The sequence below is a fragment of the Mastigoproctus giganteus genome, chromosome 10, assembly GCF_048544385.1.
Source record: "Mastigoproctus giganteus isolate SK-2022 chromosome 10, ASM4854438v1, whole genome shotgun sequence".
Taxonomy (NCBI): Eukaryota; Metazoa; Arthropoda; class Arachnida; order Uropygi; family Thelyphonidae; genus Mastigoproctus; species Mastigoproctus giganteus.
The window spans coordinates 46,577,910-46,596,892 of NC_143584.1; the positions used below are offsets into that span (position 1 = coordinate 46,577,910).

Here is an 18,983-nt window from a genome sequence, read left to right on the forward strand (position 1 = left end):
ACTTTGAAAGTAAGTTTAATAACAGTGCCATACTTTATAGATATATTGATGACCTTATCGCAATTAATGAGCCAAATTTTCTGCAAGAAATGGCTATTTTTTATCCTTCGGATCTGCAGCTTGAACGTACCAATAAAGGTAGTTGTATAGCTGCCACATTTTTAGATATTGATATTAAAATTACAGCTGGGAAGGTTGATACTAATGTTTACGACAAACATACAGATTTTAAATTTGAGACAAATCTCACACACTGGCATTCGAAAATCTCATATTGATTGCGATATAATATAATTATATCGCAAGGATTAAGAATAATAAGAATATGTAATAGTCGAGTTAATATTTTAGTATCACTGACCGATTTTATCAACAAGCTATGTAATAATGGCTTCCATCTTAATTTATATTTAAATATATAAGTAGAGCTATTTTTATTGCTATAAAATTATGGCATGTCAATATTTGCCCACAAGATATAGTTAGGAATTTGGGGTTTCACTAAAAAGATGTCTTATTAGGTACTTCTTATGAGAAGTAGGTACTGAGAAATAGGTACTGAGAAATAGGTACTTCCTATGAGAAGTACATATTAGGTACTTCTCATAGAACTGTTGATCTGTGTCTCATGCTCTGAAAAAGCTATACCCATAGTTGTTCTATGGGAAGGAATATATATAAATATTTTTCCCCCCATTTTATCTTGTCCAGAAGTCGCATTTGTTCATATCGCTTCCAATTGGTGAATGCTATTTCTCTAATCGCATATGTCAGTAGAGGAAGCTTTGAACTTTCTTTTGTTTCATGCTGTAGCTCGGACAGTCCACATTTTTGGTAGCTCTGATGTATTTGTAAAATTTTTGCATTTTTCTCAAAGATTGTTTTGCAGAACTTGACACTAGCTTTTACCATGATGTTCATTTATGCATTTAAGTCATTTAATCTTAGTGGTAATGGTACAAGTCTCTTTACACAACTAATTACCAGGAACCCATCTAAGGGATGGGGATTTATGCCCCCAGTAATTTTCCAAAGTAGTTTGCTGTCTTTGCCTCTACTTTTATCTATTTGCTATCTAACTCTCATATCTTATGCCTCAAAATCTATTAGAGTAATTTGAGGGAAATTGAAGGGCTATTACTATCCCTGTTGCCTTTTCCTTTCACCTATTTCTTGGGCATATGCCCTTGCTTTGCTTTTTCCTGCCCATTAAGCTACAGAAACACTCATGTAAATATTCTAATAATGTAAGAGTAAAGCTATCTGTAGGGCCAGCAGTTTATATTTTGCCAGTCAGCCGTTCGTATATTTCTTATTGAGAGTTTCATATTTTGCACGTTTAGCGAATTATGCTATTCTTAACTTAAATTTAATCTTAAAAATTGATCTTAAAGCTTTTATGTATACTATATTTAGTATATATTAATAAGGTGAGACTGGCATATAACTCGCAGAAACAGATGGCTCATGTTGTTATTGATGGCATATATTGAGAGGCGCTAGCCACAAGTTGATGTGCCTTTCAATGTAAGCCTTATGCAATACCGACATTGATACTTTTGATTTATTATTTTGTTAATATTTGATTAAGTATGACTTCGCTAATTATAGTGACTATTAGGGGCCTTGTAGGTTACACACATATCTTAGGCTACACTGTTAAAAATAAAAAACACAGTTCTTATATTTTAGCAGGCACATGTAATGTTTAATCAGAGCTGATGGCATTAATTCATCCTGACAATTTTACTTTTAGTTGTTTATATCATTTAGATATTAGAGATTTTATTTCTTTTGTATTAATATATATATAATGCAAACTGGGCAGTTCCAATTCCAGGCAGAGACAGAAAAGTGTCTATGCCTGGAATTGGCTAACTACAGAGAAGTTTAAAAAACAAACAAACAAACAAACAAAACTTTTATGTAGAATTCTGGGCTGAAACAGGAACTTAACTTTAGTAGCATTTAAGATTTCTCAATCTGAATAGTAAAATAAAAAATCATATATGAATAGTAAATAGTATCAAATATGAAAAAATAGAGTTGCTTACCTTTTGGTCCTGGAACATTTGGCAGAGTTTTATCAATAAGGGAAAGCATATTTCCTGCCAAGTCAGGTGAGTTTGCAATCATAGGAAAGCTGTTCCAGATATATATAAGTTCCTAAAAACAAAATGTCAAGAGCTTTACAAAACTATGCATATTATTAAACAATCTATTTACATTACATATTATAAGTCTCTCTCTCTCTCTCTGTCTCTTATTTATTTATTTTTCTAAATATTAGCTGAACTTAAAATTGCACATATGTTAAAGATACCCACAATACTACTGTTTAAATTAGTGGGTAACAAAGAAAAAACACCTAACAAAATTTACAAATTATGAAATTTAAATTGGTAAAATAAACCTCCCTAATACAGTATGCAAACATATAAAGGACTAACATCCCAAAGGTAGATGTTTAAAATTTGGAATTAAGAATATTTTTAATTAAACAATCTCAGCCAAGACCCACACCACTGTGTTTCTCAGTGCCAAATACTATGCAGTCACTGACAGCCCCAGTTCTTAATCTAAATTCTCCCACAATATCTTCAAATAGGCATATTCAAATTGGGTATATTCATACTATGTTTTTTTAAAGTTTCTCACCAACCATTGAAGTAAAAACAAAAACCAAAATCTTAAAAAGCTTTATATTTAAATTTACAATAAATTTACAGTAGATCAAACAAAATAAATGTGATTATACAATTAAAATGTTACTGATAATAAAATACTTAATTAATATATCACTTGCATTCACTCAATATAGCCTAATGCTTCTACAGTCTGTGATACATATTATCCTTCTCCACATTTCTCTACCCTAGATCCATTCAAATATTTCCGAAGGCTCATTCTCAGTTTGTCACACAACCTGTCATAAAACCAGTGCATTACAATATTTAATACACTGCTTTTTTACATTTTCTCACTAATTATATTTTCATAGAAGGTGCAGAGATCATGTATTTTACCTTCTAAGATATTCTCACCTCTGCAGAAAGGCCTTCTGTGGTGAGAAACAATCACTTAAGTAAAAACTTGGATGTGACTCCAACCAAAACACCATATCTACACTGAATATCAGGAAGCGATGCTCTCCCATTCTACAAGAAAGCTCCTGTTTTTCTACATGCTAACAAGTTGGTGAACTTTCTCATTTTGAGTTCACGGAAAATGGTACTAACTTGGATATATCTAGGAGTTCCTGCTGGTTTGAAAACTTTGGTGTTCTGGCAATTTCAAACTTTAATCCTAACATAAATATATACATTGAGTAAAGCTCTCACTGCTCATTTGTCAAAGTACCACTGTTTAGCAGCTGACTAATAAGAATTTTACTTGATGATGGATATCTGTTTATAATGAAATAACACTGTACCAACCAGCAAACTGTTTAAAAATAAATAACTTTAATCTGAGAATTTAATTATATATACAAACTGTATAATTACGTATAAAAAACTGTGTACAATGAACTAAAATAAAATACACAAAACTAATATAAAACCTTATGAGAAGCTTTCAAGGCATTGCACCTTTTTGTGAACTCGAAATTAGAAATACAACAGTAGGTTAATATATTGGCAGAAGCATAGCCTTGTACATGCGTGGACATCTTCTGGTGCAGATCGTGGTTGTCAGAAAGAAAAAAAAAGTGAGAAACAGAAATGAATGGTGGGATATGAAAGAGGAGGAGGAAATTTCTCGCCAAACCCAGTGCAGTGGGAATTGGTAATGCAATTAGGTTACCATTTCTCATCACACTGCAAAATAATGGCTTCCATAATAGGATGCATGTGAGTTCCACACCACTACGATTAGTGGTGGAACCTGATGCAGTCTAACATCTCAACACTGCTCCACAATGGCTGAGTTAGTAACACTGGTCACTCAGATAGTCCCCAATGCTCTGAGATACAATCACAGAGTCTATGTTTAGTTTTCCCAATGTAATACATCCTACACACCAGCCAGGTAATACAATAAACTATGTTGGCACGATGTAATAAAGGGATCGTTCGCTTAACTTTAGAAAGCATAGATTGCAATTTTCTGCCAGAGAGTTGCAGACAGCCAATACAGTACTGGTGCAATATCCTGGCAAGATGTGCTGACACAACTGGATAGTGTCAGAACATAGGCTGTATAGTGTCAGCACATAGGATATAGGCTGTAGCAATATGTCCATCCTGAGCAGAATGTAGAACAGACCCATCATATAACTGAAACTTATCTAGAATATGGGGGTATCCACATCTGGCCAAATCCAATCTAACCCTAAGAATCTCAGCCTCTCTCTATCAACATCAGTACAATGTGACCAAGCATGGTTAAACAATGATCTAACAGCACTAAAACAATGTCCTGGGGCATGCACTGACTTATAGTTGGTAAACTGCCCCTGGCACATGGGTTTCCTACAGACTGAGGTGACCAAAAGGAAGCTGTCACAGTGAACCAAGACATCCAAAAACTGAAGAGCATTGTCCACTTCCAATTTCATAGTAAATGAAATGTATGGTGATGAAAAGTTGAATCGTTCCAACATTGAGGTTTTAGACTGCATCACAACTTCTGCAATCCCATAGAAGCTCTCTATACAAAGAGTACTAGGAAAGTTTTGCAATACAGCTTTGTTTATTTAATTTTTTCAAAGTAATTTCCTCTACATTCAATACACCTCTCCATCCTCCGAAACCAATCTTTAAACCAGTTCTCCCAAGTTTCACTAGGGAGTAAAGCACACTCGTTGTCCCAAGCCCGTAGAAGGTACTCATCACTGGAAAACCGCCTCCCTTTTAGCTTCATTTTCACATGCGGGGGCAGTGCAAAGTCGCAGGGAGCAAGGTCTGGACTGTAGGGAGGGTGCTCGAGAAGTTTCAGTCCTGTCGTGGTCAAATATTCGGTGCAGGCTTTGGCGCGGTGAGCTGCAGCATTATCGTGATGGAGGTACCAGGTGTCCATTCTTGATTTTGGCCGCAGGTTCTTCATAGATCCAATGACTTTAGGCAGGCATTGTTCAGTATACCACTTAGCTGTGACTGTCTTCTGCGTGTCCAAAACGACACGTTCCACAATTCCACTCGATTTGAAAAATACAGCTATCATTTTCTTCTTTACAGATCGGGATTTTCTGACAATTACGGGTGTGTCGTCATCATCAAAGATCCAAACTTTGTTTTGAGCCTTGGTCGGCAGATCGTAATAGTACAGCCAAGTCTCGTCACCTGTCACGATGTTGTTCACATACCGAGATTGTCCCTTATCAAACTTTTTTAACATCTCCTGGCACCAAGTCACACGTCGTGTCATCTGCTCTTCAGTCAGTTGATGCGGCACCCAGAGAGAACAAAGTTTCTTCACGTGCAAATGATCTTGCAGAATCGAACGAATTGCTGGTGCATTTAGGCCCAAAGTATCCTCTATCTGTTGGTTGGTCACTTGCCTGTTTTTGTCAAGCATTTTCCTCACAGCAGTAACGTTTTCCTCCCTAACTGACGTTCGTGGCCTTCCCGGCCTCTCAGAATCCTCCAGAGTGAAATTTCCCCTTTGGAATTCTCTATACCACCTGAATATCGTTGTACGATGTGGACAATCATCATCTAGTGCAAGAGTAATTTCTTCTAAGCACTGGTCTATTGTTAAACCACGCACGAAATTATACCGCAAAACTGTCCTTATCTCATTTCGGGACCACGATGCCATCGCAAGCACTTTACACTCTCACTACTAATGAGTAACTGAGCCCATCGACTTGGGGCAGCGGCTACTATGCACGTATGAACATGTCTCAACATGCAGCAACAAGCAGCTTCCTGTGATTCATTGTTGCGTCATATTGCAAAACTTTCCTAGTACCCTTTGTATAGCTGCAGCAGGTTCCACCATTAATTGTAGTGGTGGTGAAATTTGCATCATGGAAGCTGTTATTTTACAATGTGTCGAGAAATGGTGGCCTAATTGCATTAGCAATTCCCACCGCATTGGGTTTTCAGGGCCTGGCAAGTAATGTTTCACATCCCATCACCCCTTTCCATTTCTCACTCCCCCCCCCAAATTCTGCCAAGCACAATCTGCACCGGAAGATGTCTGCACATGTGCAAGGCTTTTGCCAATATATTAATGGTTTTATATTGGTTTTGTGTATTTTATTTTAGTTCATTGTATACAGTTTTTTTAGCAATTTTATTTATACAATTCTCAGTGTTTATTTTTTTTTATTTTATTTGTATATGTAATTAAATTCTCAGATTAAAGTTTTATTTTTAAACAGTTTGCTGGTTGGTACAATATTATTTCATTATGAATATACCAATATTGAAATTAAAATCAATGCTTTTGAAATGTGGACACTGAAACAGAAAATAACATGTCATTTTTTCTAATCAGGTTGGCCACCGGATTAGAAAAAAATTACATTCAGAAACTGCTAACAGAAGGAAAAATGGAAGGCAAAAGAGGAAGAGGATGACCCAGACATTCATGGACAGGGAACACAAGAGGATTGGAGGGGACTCAAATACAAAGAACTTGCAAGAGTGGTTGAGCAGAGGGAAGTGTAGAGATCCTTGGCAATCAACCTCCAGGATGGAGATTGCACATGATGGATAGACGGATGGATGAATATACATGCCACTCAGGGTCTTTTTTCTAATAATTGTTCATACTGGCATTAAAGTTAAAATAAACGGCATAAACATTTGTCCAAAAAACTGTTCATATTTTGTAATACTTTGGAAGAACTATTAGGAACAGCAAATAATATGTCGTATGTAGTCCATATTTCTGCAAGGAATCAAGCTTATATAGTATAATCAAATATATAAAAATAATAATAAAAAAGTACCTACATCACTTGTCCAAGTAAAACGTATGCTAAATCCTAATATTTACTGCATGTACAGAAATGGCTATGCTTAATAAATATGGATTCTGACCACATAATGTGATAGAAATATGAGAAGTAAGCTGATATATGAGAAATATGAGAAGTAAGAAGTAAGCTGGCAGAAGTCGACCATTCTTCGAGAAATGTTTGGCCATTGCAGACTCACTAAGTTCCTCTCATCTGATGACAGTGATATGCTCCTTTGATCAATCTTAAGTCTTCTGTCTGCTTCTACTTTATAGAGGCTATTGCAGGCTTTACAAATAATTATACATATGATTGGTTGGTTTAATTTTTTTTATGGTGCATAGGCAGCTTAGGAGATAATGTGGCAAATTAATACATATATTAATTTGCTGCTTCATTGTATTAGTTGTGTCAAATGACACAAAGAAGTGAGCTTATATAGCAACAGAAAAAAAATCCCCTCCCCCTGACCTGTCCATCCAATCCCCTCTAATAAGCTGTCCAGTTCTCCCTTCAATTTATTCAACCTACCCACTTCCACAACATTTGAATAAACTGCACTGAACAATTTATTCTAACTACCACTTTCACAACACTAGATGGAAGTTTGTTCTAACAATCAACTACTTGCTGGCAAAGCATATTTCCACACATCTATGCTACAATCATCCTAACTTAATTTAAATTTATGCCCCTTCATGTGTGTTGTCTGCACAAGAGTATGGACGCTGCTGAATTCCAAATGCCACAATTTGCATAACTAAATATTTCTTGGTAAAAGTACCCCTTTGTTTTCCTTACTAATCTTTTCTCTGCATCCATTCCAACAAATGTTGGAATGGGTGAAGAGAAGTTCCAGATCCACATCTAGAACTTATCAATAACCTGTTCCACATCTTTCCTAAAATGAAGCTTCCAGACCTTTATGCAATACTCAAGATGTGGCCTAACCATTGCCTTATACAATAGGATGACTTCCTTATCCCTACTGGCAAAATTCCCATAAGCTGTCCTACAGCCCATCTGCACTGCTAAGAGTTGTTGTGATTGGAGCTTAATGGCACAGGAGCAGCTAAGGCCTAAATGTGACTCTCTGCAGCAATTCACTTCCAAATCAGATTATGAGCAGCACATCATTATTAAATGTGGTCAAAGTATGATCTGTCTAAGGAAGAAAAAAGTTCTATAAAATTTGCTATATTTCCTAGAAAGATGTTACAGCATTGGGAGACCTTGCAGGTTTGAAAGATACTGAAAGGTACTAGACCTGATATTTGAATAATAACAGGGACAGTCAACTAAATATCTTTTACAGTTAACAGGGTTTACATGAAGTGCACTGAGGAGAATTTTTGCCCATAAGTAAATGGAGATGGGAAAGACATGTGTGACCAATGCATAAACATGCTGATACAACTTCCTATTGTCTGTTTCAGTGGAACATAGAAATTCACTTTTGTGGTTCAATTTTTTAATTTAACAGAGTTTGTCTCCATATGTGTTCATTCAAGACTGAATGCTTTTTGGCTTATGCTCTTAAAATCAACATAGGGAACCTAGTGAAGAAGACAGAAATAAATTATTAGTTCATTTTGCAGCCTGATCTACTGTTTCATTTCCCAGAATAGCAGAGCATACCAGTATCCAGGTGATATATCTTTACTTTGTTCTTGACTGTGTTGAAAGCAACTTCTGTCTTTCAATACTGGATGAGAACATGAAAGATTATTTTGAATAACTGATAATGCACTGAGGAAATCTATATAAATTATGATCAGCCACACGCAACTCCAGATTTTTATCAAGGCTAGGTTGATTACAAAGAGCTCAGCTGTCAGTATGCTACATTCCAGGGGTAATCAAACACTGTCTGTAAAGGAAGGAAAAATGGCTACTCCACCTACATGGTTGTCAGATTTTGCACTATTGGTGTATATGCTAGGAGTATAGTTAATAAATTCGATGAGCTTGAAGTGCTAGTCAAGACATCAAAGGCAGATACTGTTGGGATATCAGAGACATGATGTCACACAGACATATGCAGTGTAGAACTGGAATTTGGGGAGTACAATGTGTACAGAAAGGATAGACAGGACAGAAAGGGAGGAAGGGTTATGCTGTTAGTTAAGAAACACAAAATCTAAGGAAGTGCATCCAATTGATGTTGGTGCACAATGCAATGTTGAGTCTGATTGATGTGACATAAGCACTGGGAAAGGAAAAATCAGAGTAGGTGTGTGTTATAGGCCAAATGAATCTGATGAGTATAATGAGCAATTGTGCAGAGAAACAGAGTAGGCCAGTAAATCAGAGTGTCTTAATAAAATGGGGGATTTTAATGTCCCAAACATTGACTGGAATTTGTGGATTGGTCACTCACACACTGGCAAGGCTTTTGTGGATTTATTGGATGATTGTTTTCTACAGCAGCATGTTCAGGAGGCAACTGGAGGGAGTAATACTCTTGATCTGATTATCAGTAGTGATTCTTCATACATTAAGAATCTGCAGCTAAAGAAACCACTAGGTGGCAGTGATCACAGTGTGCTGAAATGGGATTTACTCAAAGGGGTAACTACCATCAAGGGTAAAGGGAAGGGTTTTTGCTTTCGTAAAGGTGACTGCGGTGGTCTAAGACACTATTTAAATTCTATACGGTGGGATCAACTGATGATGTTACCAACAGTAAATTCAAAATGGGAAGCATTCAAAGAATTAATCTTGGAAGCTACTAGGCTTTTCATACCAACCAAGAAATATTGTTCAAGATAGGCCTAAATGGAGGTCAGATGAACTAATTAGACATGTGACAGAGAAGAAAAATGCATGGCATACATATAAATTAATATGTGACACAGAAGCCTATGATAAATATAAGCTGGTCTATAACCAAGTTACAAAGGAGGTTAGGCAACGAAGGCAGATTAAAAGAAATCTTTGGCAAAAGATGCAAAAAAAAAAAAAACAGCAAGGAGTTCTTTACTTATGTAAACTCTAGAAGGGGATGAATCAGATTGGTCCACTTGATATCGATGGTTCAACTGTTGATGATCCTGCCCAGGTAGCTAACAAACTAAATGAATATTTTGCATCTACATTTACACATGAGGAGTTATTCAGGGAGGGGAATGCCAGAGGTATATTCAACTCTGGCAGTAAACTACATAATCTTGTAATAACTGAGAGTAAAGTGGAGGAGAAATTGTTGAAGATAAACATAAGAAAGGCACCTGGGGCGGATGGAATCTATCCTGTTATATTAAAAGAGGCAGCAAAGAAAGTAAGCAAACCCTTAATCATAATTATGAGAGCATCCTTGGACTCAGGGGAGGAACCCATGGACTGGAGATTTGCAAATGTGACCCCCAATCCACAAAGGAGGATCAAAGGGAGACACAGGTAATTACAGACCTGTTAGTTTAACTTCTGTTCAGGGAAATTAATGGAGGCACTGGTTAAAGAAGCATTGCAGGATCATCTAAACAAGACTTCAGTTATAGCTCAGACACAGCATGGGTTTGTTAAGGGGAAGTCTTGTCTGACTAATTTGATTGGATACTATGATGTAGTCACGAAAGAACTGGATGCAAAGAATAACTTTGATATCATATATTTGGATCTTAGAAAGGCCTTTGATACTGCTGCACATGGAAGACAGCTGCACAAATTGGAGCAGTGTGGCGTTGGAGGCAAATTGCTGCTATGGATAAAGGGATGGTTATGTGGAAGAATACAGAGAGTGGTAATCAATGGACACTGCTCTTCATGGACTAATGTTATTAGTAGAGTCCTCAGGGTTCAGTATTGGTTCCATTGTTTTCTGTATTTATAAATGATATTGATGATGGTATATCATGCTTAATGTCCAAGTTTGCAGACGATATGAAGATTGGCAGGGTTGTTAAGGACAATAATGACATTAGGCTGCTGCAACAGGATCTAGAAAAGTTGAGCAGATGGGCTGAGAGGTGCAAATGAAGTTTAACATTGACAAATGTAAAGTACTACATATGGGAAGCAGTAACCCAGGAGTAACGTATCAACTCTGTGGTACCACACTGACAGTGGTAGAGAATGAAAAGATCTGGGGGTAATTATGCAAGCAGATATGAAGTTTTCTGAGCAGTGCAGACTGTCTGCAAGAGTAGCTCATGATGTCTTGTCAATGATATACAGGAATGTTTCTAGCAGGGATAAGGAGGTGATTATCCCCTTGTCAGACCACACCTTGAGTACTGTATACAGGTCTGGAGGCCTCATTTTAAGAAGGATGAAGAGCAGTTTGTTTGTTTGTTATTTGGTTTTTAGGAACATTAGCAACTTAGGCCATATTGCTCCGGGATATGCGGTGGTCATTCCCTGACCTTTCCGCATCCTCCGTATTTGGTGGTGACAGGCTCGAACCCCGGTCTAATCAAGAATCGTGTGCTACGCACTGCTGCTCCTGCCCACCTGGCTACGGAGGCATCAATGTAGAGCTGTTGGAACAAGTACAGAGAAGGGCAACAAGATTAGTGAATGGAACAAAGAGTTGCTCTTACAAAGAAAGGCTTAAGTTTTACAAATTACAGTGTCTGGAGACTAGGCACCTGTAAGGTGATCTGATTGAGGTGTATAAAGCCTTGAATGGTTTGAGTATGCTCAATGCTGATGGGATTCTTCCTCTTGCTCAGAATAATTGCCTGAGAGGGCATAAATTCCAATTGAGGAAAGACGGTTGTAGGATAAATGTGCAGAAGTTTGCCTTTAGCCAGCAGGTGGTTGAAATGCTGGAACAAACTTCCATCTGTCTTTGTAGAAGTTGATAGCTTAAATAGATTCAAGGCAGAACTTGATAAACATTTGGAGTGAGGGGATGGGTGAAATAGGGGTAGTTTTTTTTTTTTGGCTGATGCTATATAAGCTTGCTTCCTTGCATCATGTGCCCTTGCTAATGCTAGTGCTAAAATTGTAATATTGGTGTTTACAGGAATTTTTTGAAGCATAGGCAGCATGCAAATGTTGGAAACTATGGGCTGGCAAACTATTCTTTCCCCAATGTACGAAGGAATCATCGCTGTGAGTAATAAGTCCTCCATGGTGGATAAGGCAAGTAAGTACCTTGATGGATGTTGCTAAAATCCAATTTCCAATTGAGCAGTTGTTTCAGATGAAGTTCTGCAAGCTGAGGCTCTCTAGGCTTTGCCTCATAGAAAGGAAACCATTGAGGATCAAAGAGATGGTTCCAACTTAGATGAGTAGGAGAGCTTTGTATAATTGCAGCATATACAAGTAGACATAGGAGGGTTTGCCTTCTAAGAGATAATGGGGTTCATTAGCTTCAGTATACAAACTGTGTGCTGAGGACGTACCAAAAGCTCCAAGATCTGTCTGAACAGCACTGTGCTGAATGGTGTTAAGTCCCTGCAAAACACTTATCCTGGTTGAGGCACATACCAGAGATCCGTAATAAATTGAATCTGAATAATGCCTTAACTGAGATGTAAAAGTGAGTCTCTGTGCCCCATGACATAGCTAATATCAATTGAAGAATATTTAGTTTCTGTAGCCAGTTAGTTTGGAGATTTTTTTTTTTTTTTACATTAGCCTGAAAGTTAAATTTGTTATTCATTGTGAAGCCAAGAAAACTGATGGTATTAGACAATCACATCAGATTATTCTTTATTTGAAGTTATGGATCAGGATGTAGTGCATGTCTTTTGCAGAAATGAATGGCAGTAGATTTTTGCTCAGATATTCAGTAATCATTTTTCAGAGCCCAGTCCAGCATTCTAGTTCATTTATCAAATTGGAGCTGTCTTTCTACAGTACCCATATTTTGAGTGAGAGGAAATAGCAAAATCTTCTTCAACCATGCTTGGAATGTCTTGGGTCAAACTGTTTACTCTGACTGTGAATAATGTTGCACTTAGAATGGACTCTTGTGGTACACCATCTTCTTGAATATATATGGAGGATAACGATGCCTAGTGAAGAACCTGAAAAGTCCTGAGGAAGTTCTGTATCAGTTGGGGTAAGTAACCTCCTAGACCAAAATTATATAGGTATTTCAGAATGTGGCGACAAAGGTTTTTCAATATTTAATAATACTATTACCAAATTCTGTCTCTTGACACATACACTGTGGATATTAGCTTTAACTCTGATATGTACATCTAAGATGGATTGGTTCCTTCAAAAGCCATATTGATGGCCAATCATGATGTTCCATGTTTCTAAGATCCACGTAGTCTACACTGTACAACCCTTTCTGGTACCCTGACTAAGCAGCTGGGGAGACTGGTCTGTATTTATTTGGTAAGGAGGGGATCTTTCCATGATTTTGGGAAGGCTAACACAATTGAATGACACCAAGATAGTGGATATGTGTTTTCCCTAAAGATCAAGATGGCATTTACAGCTTTCTCAGTGAGATGTTGCAGCATGATGTAGCAGGTGCCAGCTGGGCCTTCATGCGTGGTTTCACTTTCTTCTGTTTTTCAATAGTAGCTATTTTGTTGTTTCGGGAAAGGTTGAGATAGCATCAGTTGGGATACTGATCAGAGTGTTGCTGGACTCATTGACTGTAGTTTTCTTATTGTAAGTTAGCACAGTTTTGGCCCAGGTGGCAAAGGAAATATTCGGTTCTATTGAGACATCTGTTTGGGTTGCAGCTGAGTGGCTGTTTTTGGTGACCGATGCATATGATCGGCTAGGCATGGCTAGTATTATTTGCTTTCTTGCTTCAGGGTAAGTGACTTTATGCTCCACTTTATACTTCTGGATTTTTTTACCTATTTTCCAAAGGTTACACGCTTTAGAAAATGCAGGATGGCTTCCTTTAGAGTTTGGGCACGTGGGAGTGAAAACTGTACAGTCTCCTTAGAGCCGCAAATAGGACACGCGGCACGCCTCGGCATGCTGTCTGAGAATGGCAATACTTCTGGCATTTAAAGCAGCGAATGGGATTTGGGATGTAAGGTTGAATCTTGCAGTTTAAGTAACCTGCTTTTACAGTAGATGTGAGATTCGGAGTACTGAATGTCAAAATAATGGACCTGGTTGGTAATGGGTTGCCATCTTTTTTGTCATAATTCTCCATGCATGAGTCACTTTTTGTTTGCTAAGCTCTTGAATTATCACTTCTTTAGACACATTTAGTAAGTCCCATTCACTGATAACTCCTTTAGAGGTGTTCAGAGTGTTATGGGCTGTTACTGACAGAGGGATATTGTTAAAAGTTGTAAATTTTAACAATTTTTCTGAGTGACTTGGCTTAGAAGCTTCAATTAGGTCTCCAGATTTGAAATGTTTAACCATTTTGGGAGATCCAACAACTGATTCTAAACATTTCTGTATTAGAAAAAGCGATAGCTTGCAGACAGGTTGTGAAGTGAATGAATTATGAGAAATGCTGGCATGTCTTTAGTTTGTTTTTCTGTGAGTAGTCTCTTCAGATGATTTAAGTCATGCTCTGAATCAGTTGTTGTTGTATTTGGTTTTTAGGAGCATTAGCAACTAAGGCCATATTGCTCTGGGGATATACGGTGGTCATTCCCTGACCTTTCCGCATCCTCCATATTTGGTGGTCATGGGCTCGAACCCAGGTCTAATCAAGAAGCGTGTGCTATGCACTGCTGCTCCTGCGCACCTGGCTACGAAGGCACCTCTGAATCAGTGTTAACAGGTCTGGAGCCCATGGGCTCTAGCGGTGGATATGCATCGCAATCCATCACTGCTCCTTTTAGCCCTGGAAGACGGAATTCCTTCTCCCAGGTTACCGACCCTGCCACATGGAGGCAGGAGCAGTGCCAACCAGTGACCAAGCGGTCAGCAGAAGAAGAGAGCAGTACGTTGCTAGCGATAGCAGTAACACTGCAAGCGGAGTTAGCAGTGACATTGCTCAGCGAGGGAAGCAGCGACGTTGCGAGCGGTGGAGGGATTATTAAAGCACTAGTACTCGCCCTAGGAAAAACGCTAGAAAATCACACTAGAAAGATTGCTTGGGAACTATCACTTGGCACTCAGGGCCGCAGGTCAGTGAATGCACAATGAGGAAAGATGGTATTTCCTGTGAAAATGAGTCATTTTTTTAATCTGTTTAGTCTGTGAATATCCATGGTCTTTTTCGTTCATGATGTCTTGGTTAGAGTATGTTGGCGCTATTGATGAATAAGTCATGAAATCCATTTTGTTGTCTTATACATCCGCATTTCTGTCCCTGACTACATGGAGGCAGGAGCGGTTGCCACCAGTGACCAGGCACTGGATAAATTAGTTTAGTTAGTAAAGAAATTAAGAAATATACTAAGAAAATAAAAGTGGATTTCCTTCTTGGGTTCTTACTCAAAACCTTTTAAGTACAAAACCACTTACAATGAACTGAAGAAAGAAAGAAAGGCCCTAAAAATAAAACACTCAGAAAAATCACTCTACATATCACTCAAGAAAATCCCTTGGATATTATTACCTGGCACTCAGGGCCACTGCTCAGAGAACTACTTGTCTGACAGCACAATTAACTCCTGATCTTTTTTGTTCTCCACTGCCCTTAGTATTCTGGAATTATTACCACCTATTTGCAGGTTTAGCAATCATCCCAACATTTCTCAATGTTACACTTCAACAATGCCACTTCTCAACCCAACTGCTTAATTTCTCAATATGAGAATAGAGATGGGCAAAAGTTGCATACAATAGCTTTGGCAAGACACCAGAATGCTCAAATACCATCTGGAAAAGAAGCAATTTTTCTACTCTTAACTTGTTTGAAATCTAGTTTGAACTGATTAATAACTGCTTTACAATTGTTGTGAGCTTTAGTGTAGGCAGGAAAAATAAGCTGGATATTTGGATACAAGCCAATTGTGATGTGCAACGTTCTTATCTTGAACAGCCTTAGCAGATTTATTAGAAAACTAAGGTTTAGATAAGGACAAGATTTTAAGGTGGAGTGTGGAATAAAGGATTTTTCCCTACAAGAATAATTTCACTGACACGATCTGAGAAAACGTTGACAGATTTGAAAGATTAATCCGACTAAAGAAAAGAAATATCGTAGATCATCCCATTTTGCATTCTTTTAATGCTAAAAAAAGAAAGTTGAAAAGGCTGAGAATGGTCACAAGAAAGACTCCATTGAAGAATAGACCATCACCAAATTGTGATATGAAGTACCTAGAGGACCACTCACCTCAACCGTGTACTTAAGGATTGTTTGTGAGAAAAAGATCAAGTGTGTCTGGTCTTTTGTCTGGTACTCTGGTAGGTAAAAGAATAATCTGTAAGAGGTCATTAGTAAAGGCAAAAGTCAAAGCCTCTCAACAAGATGGTTGCACTTGACTAGAAAATGGATGCCCGCTGAAGTAGTCAGCATAAATCGCCAAGAAAAATTACCTTAATGTTAGTAAAGTTGAAGTAGAGAAAATCAGGTTTCAAAGCGAGGAAGTCAAAGAGTACATACCAACAAAGATATACAGTTACAGGTTTGGATCTAAATGAATGTCATATGAACTACTGAGACACGTGGCAGAAAAGAAAACTGCATGGGATGCATATAAATTATCAGGCGATACAGAAGCCTATGGCAAATATAAATTAGTCTGTAATCAAGTCACAAAGGAGGTTAGGCAAGCTGAGGCAGATTATGAGATGTCTCTGGCAAAGACTTCTCTGCTTATATTAGCAGCAGAAGGAAGGGGTTGAATCACATTGGGCCACTTGATGTTCATGGGTTAACCATTGATGACTCTGCTCAGATTGTGGACAAACTGAATAGGTATTTTGCATCTACATTCACACATGAGGAATTTTTTAGGATAGGGGATGCCAAAAGTTTATCAAACGCCAATGAGGAACTAAATGACTGAGATAATTAAAAGGAAAGTGGAGAAGAAATTCTTGAGGATGGACATAAAAAAACGCACCTAGGCAGATGGATTATATCCAATTAAATTAAGGGATGCAGCAAAGGAGGTAAGCAAACCCTTAGCCATAATTATTAGAGCATCCTTGGATTCAGGGGAGGTCCCAGCATACTGGAGAAGTGCAAACGTATCCCCAATTCATAAAGAGGGATCAGATTGTGAAGATAAATATAGATGACCTGACATAAAGATGTCAGGTTGTGAAGTGAATGAATTATGAGAAATGCTGGCATGTCTTTAGTTTGTTTTTCTGTGAGTAGTCTCTTCAGACGATTTAAGTCATGCTCTGAAGCAGTTGTTGTTGTTATTTGGTTTTTAGGAGCATTAGCAACTAAGGCCATATTGCTCCGGGGATATACGGTGGTTATTCCCTGACCTTTCTGCATCCTCCGTATTTGGTGGTCATGGGCTCGAACCCAGGTCTAATCAAGAAGTGTGTGCTACGCACTGCTGCTCCTGCCCACCTGGCTACGAAGGCACCTCTGAATCAGTGTTAACAGGTCTGGAGCCCTGTTAACATGTTAACACAATAAAGAGGGATCAAAAGGCAACATGAGTAAATACAGCCCTGTTAGCTTAACATCCGTTCCAAGGAAAATAATGCTGGACTATTTTCAGGCATGCATTTGTGAAGGGGTGGTCTTGTTTAACCAATCTGACAGGTTACTATTATGCAGTGATCAAGCAACTGGACAAAAAATGATGACATCATATACTTAGATTGCAGGAAGGGTTTTGATTCTGCTGCACGTCAAAGATTGCTGTGTAAACTGGAGCAATGTGGCATTAAGAGCAAGTTACTGCTACGGATAAAGGGATGGTTAAATGGAAGAAGACAGTGATTATCAATAGGCACTGCTTCATGGACTACTGTTATTAGTGGAGTTCTCCAGGGTTTAGTGTTGGGTCCATTGTTTTCAATATCAATAATATTGATGAACGTAAGTTTGCACACGATACAAAGGTTGGCAGAGTGGTTAATGGCAATCATCAGGGTGAGTTACTGCATCAAGATATAGGAAAACTGGGTCAATAGGCTGAGAATTGGCAGCTGAAGTTTAACACTGACAAATGCAAGGTACTGTACATGGGTAGCAGGAACGTCAGAATAACTTGTTAACTGTGTGGTACTACACTCAGGAAAGTGGAGAATGAAAGAAGAACATCTTATCGGGTTTTTTCAATGATATACAGAAACTTTGCTAGCAGGGATAAGGAGGTGATTATCCCTTTGTATAAGGCCATGGTTAGGCGCCATCTTGAGTATTGTATACGGTATGGAGGTTTCACTTTAGGAAGGATGTAGGATATTGTGGAAGTGGATGGGTTGAACGATGGGTACATTCTCAGTCAGGAACATACTGTCAGAAATGAGACTTTCGGCAAGCAGGATGCTGGCAACAGCCTACGTAGGTCTCAGGATGGGTTCCAGCAAGGTTCCCGAAACTTAATTTATTAAGAATATATTAAGAACTTAAAATTCCTAGTTACACTTCTAAGTCCATGACCTATTTGAATGTTTTGGTCAATTATGCGCTATATTACATTTATATTAGATCAGTACTGTTGAATTCAGCTCTGTCAGCATTAAAGTGACAATACACCAACTTATACAGTGTAAGTGGCACTGATTAAGGAAAATTACATCAAAAGGAAAGGAAAATTATATTTGTTGGACTGCTGGATTCAATGTAGATCCCCCATTGAATACAGGTAGTTCTCGACTTTACGAGTTAATTCGTTCCTAGCACACTCGGAAAGTGGGAATTTATTTCCACTAGACATAATGTTAAAAATAGAGGTTACGTTATCAACAATGAAATTAGTTTATGTTTAAACAATGATTGATTTATCCAAAGAAATTAAAATGTAGCCTGTAAAATCAAGCAAATTATAATAGAGAAATTATTTATGGCTTACAAATGTTAAAGAATATTTATTCTTCATCATCATCATTGACTAAATGCACACTCGTTGATCACTCATTATTGGCTCAACACACGGTTTGCTGCACAAGAAGTTGTCTTCTTCAGAAATGCTTCAAGTGGTGTTTATTTCCAAGATAATCTTCTATTTTCTTTATAAATTTCAATAGCATGCATAAGCATTTTTTAACGGAATGCACAAATTGCAACTAACACGATTTGCGCGGAGTAACAAGTTTACGA

General features: G+C 37.9%; 1 protein-coding gene across 1 annotated transcript in view; it reads right to left on the bottom strand.

The window, feature by feature from the left end:
* Positions 1–18,983, bottom strand: part of LOC150079015 (tetratricopeptide repeat protein 39B-like) — a 358,313-nt gene that overhangs the window by 42,989 nt on the left and 296,341 nt on the right. Inside the window, exon 16 of the mRNA XM_090382637.1 lies at positions 2,055–2,166. Within this exon, the coding sequence (XP_090238763.1) occupies positions 2,055–2,166 (112 nt within the window). The remainder of the gene's footprint in view (positions 1–2,054; positions 2,167–18,983) is intronic.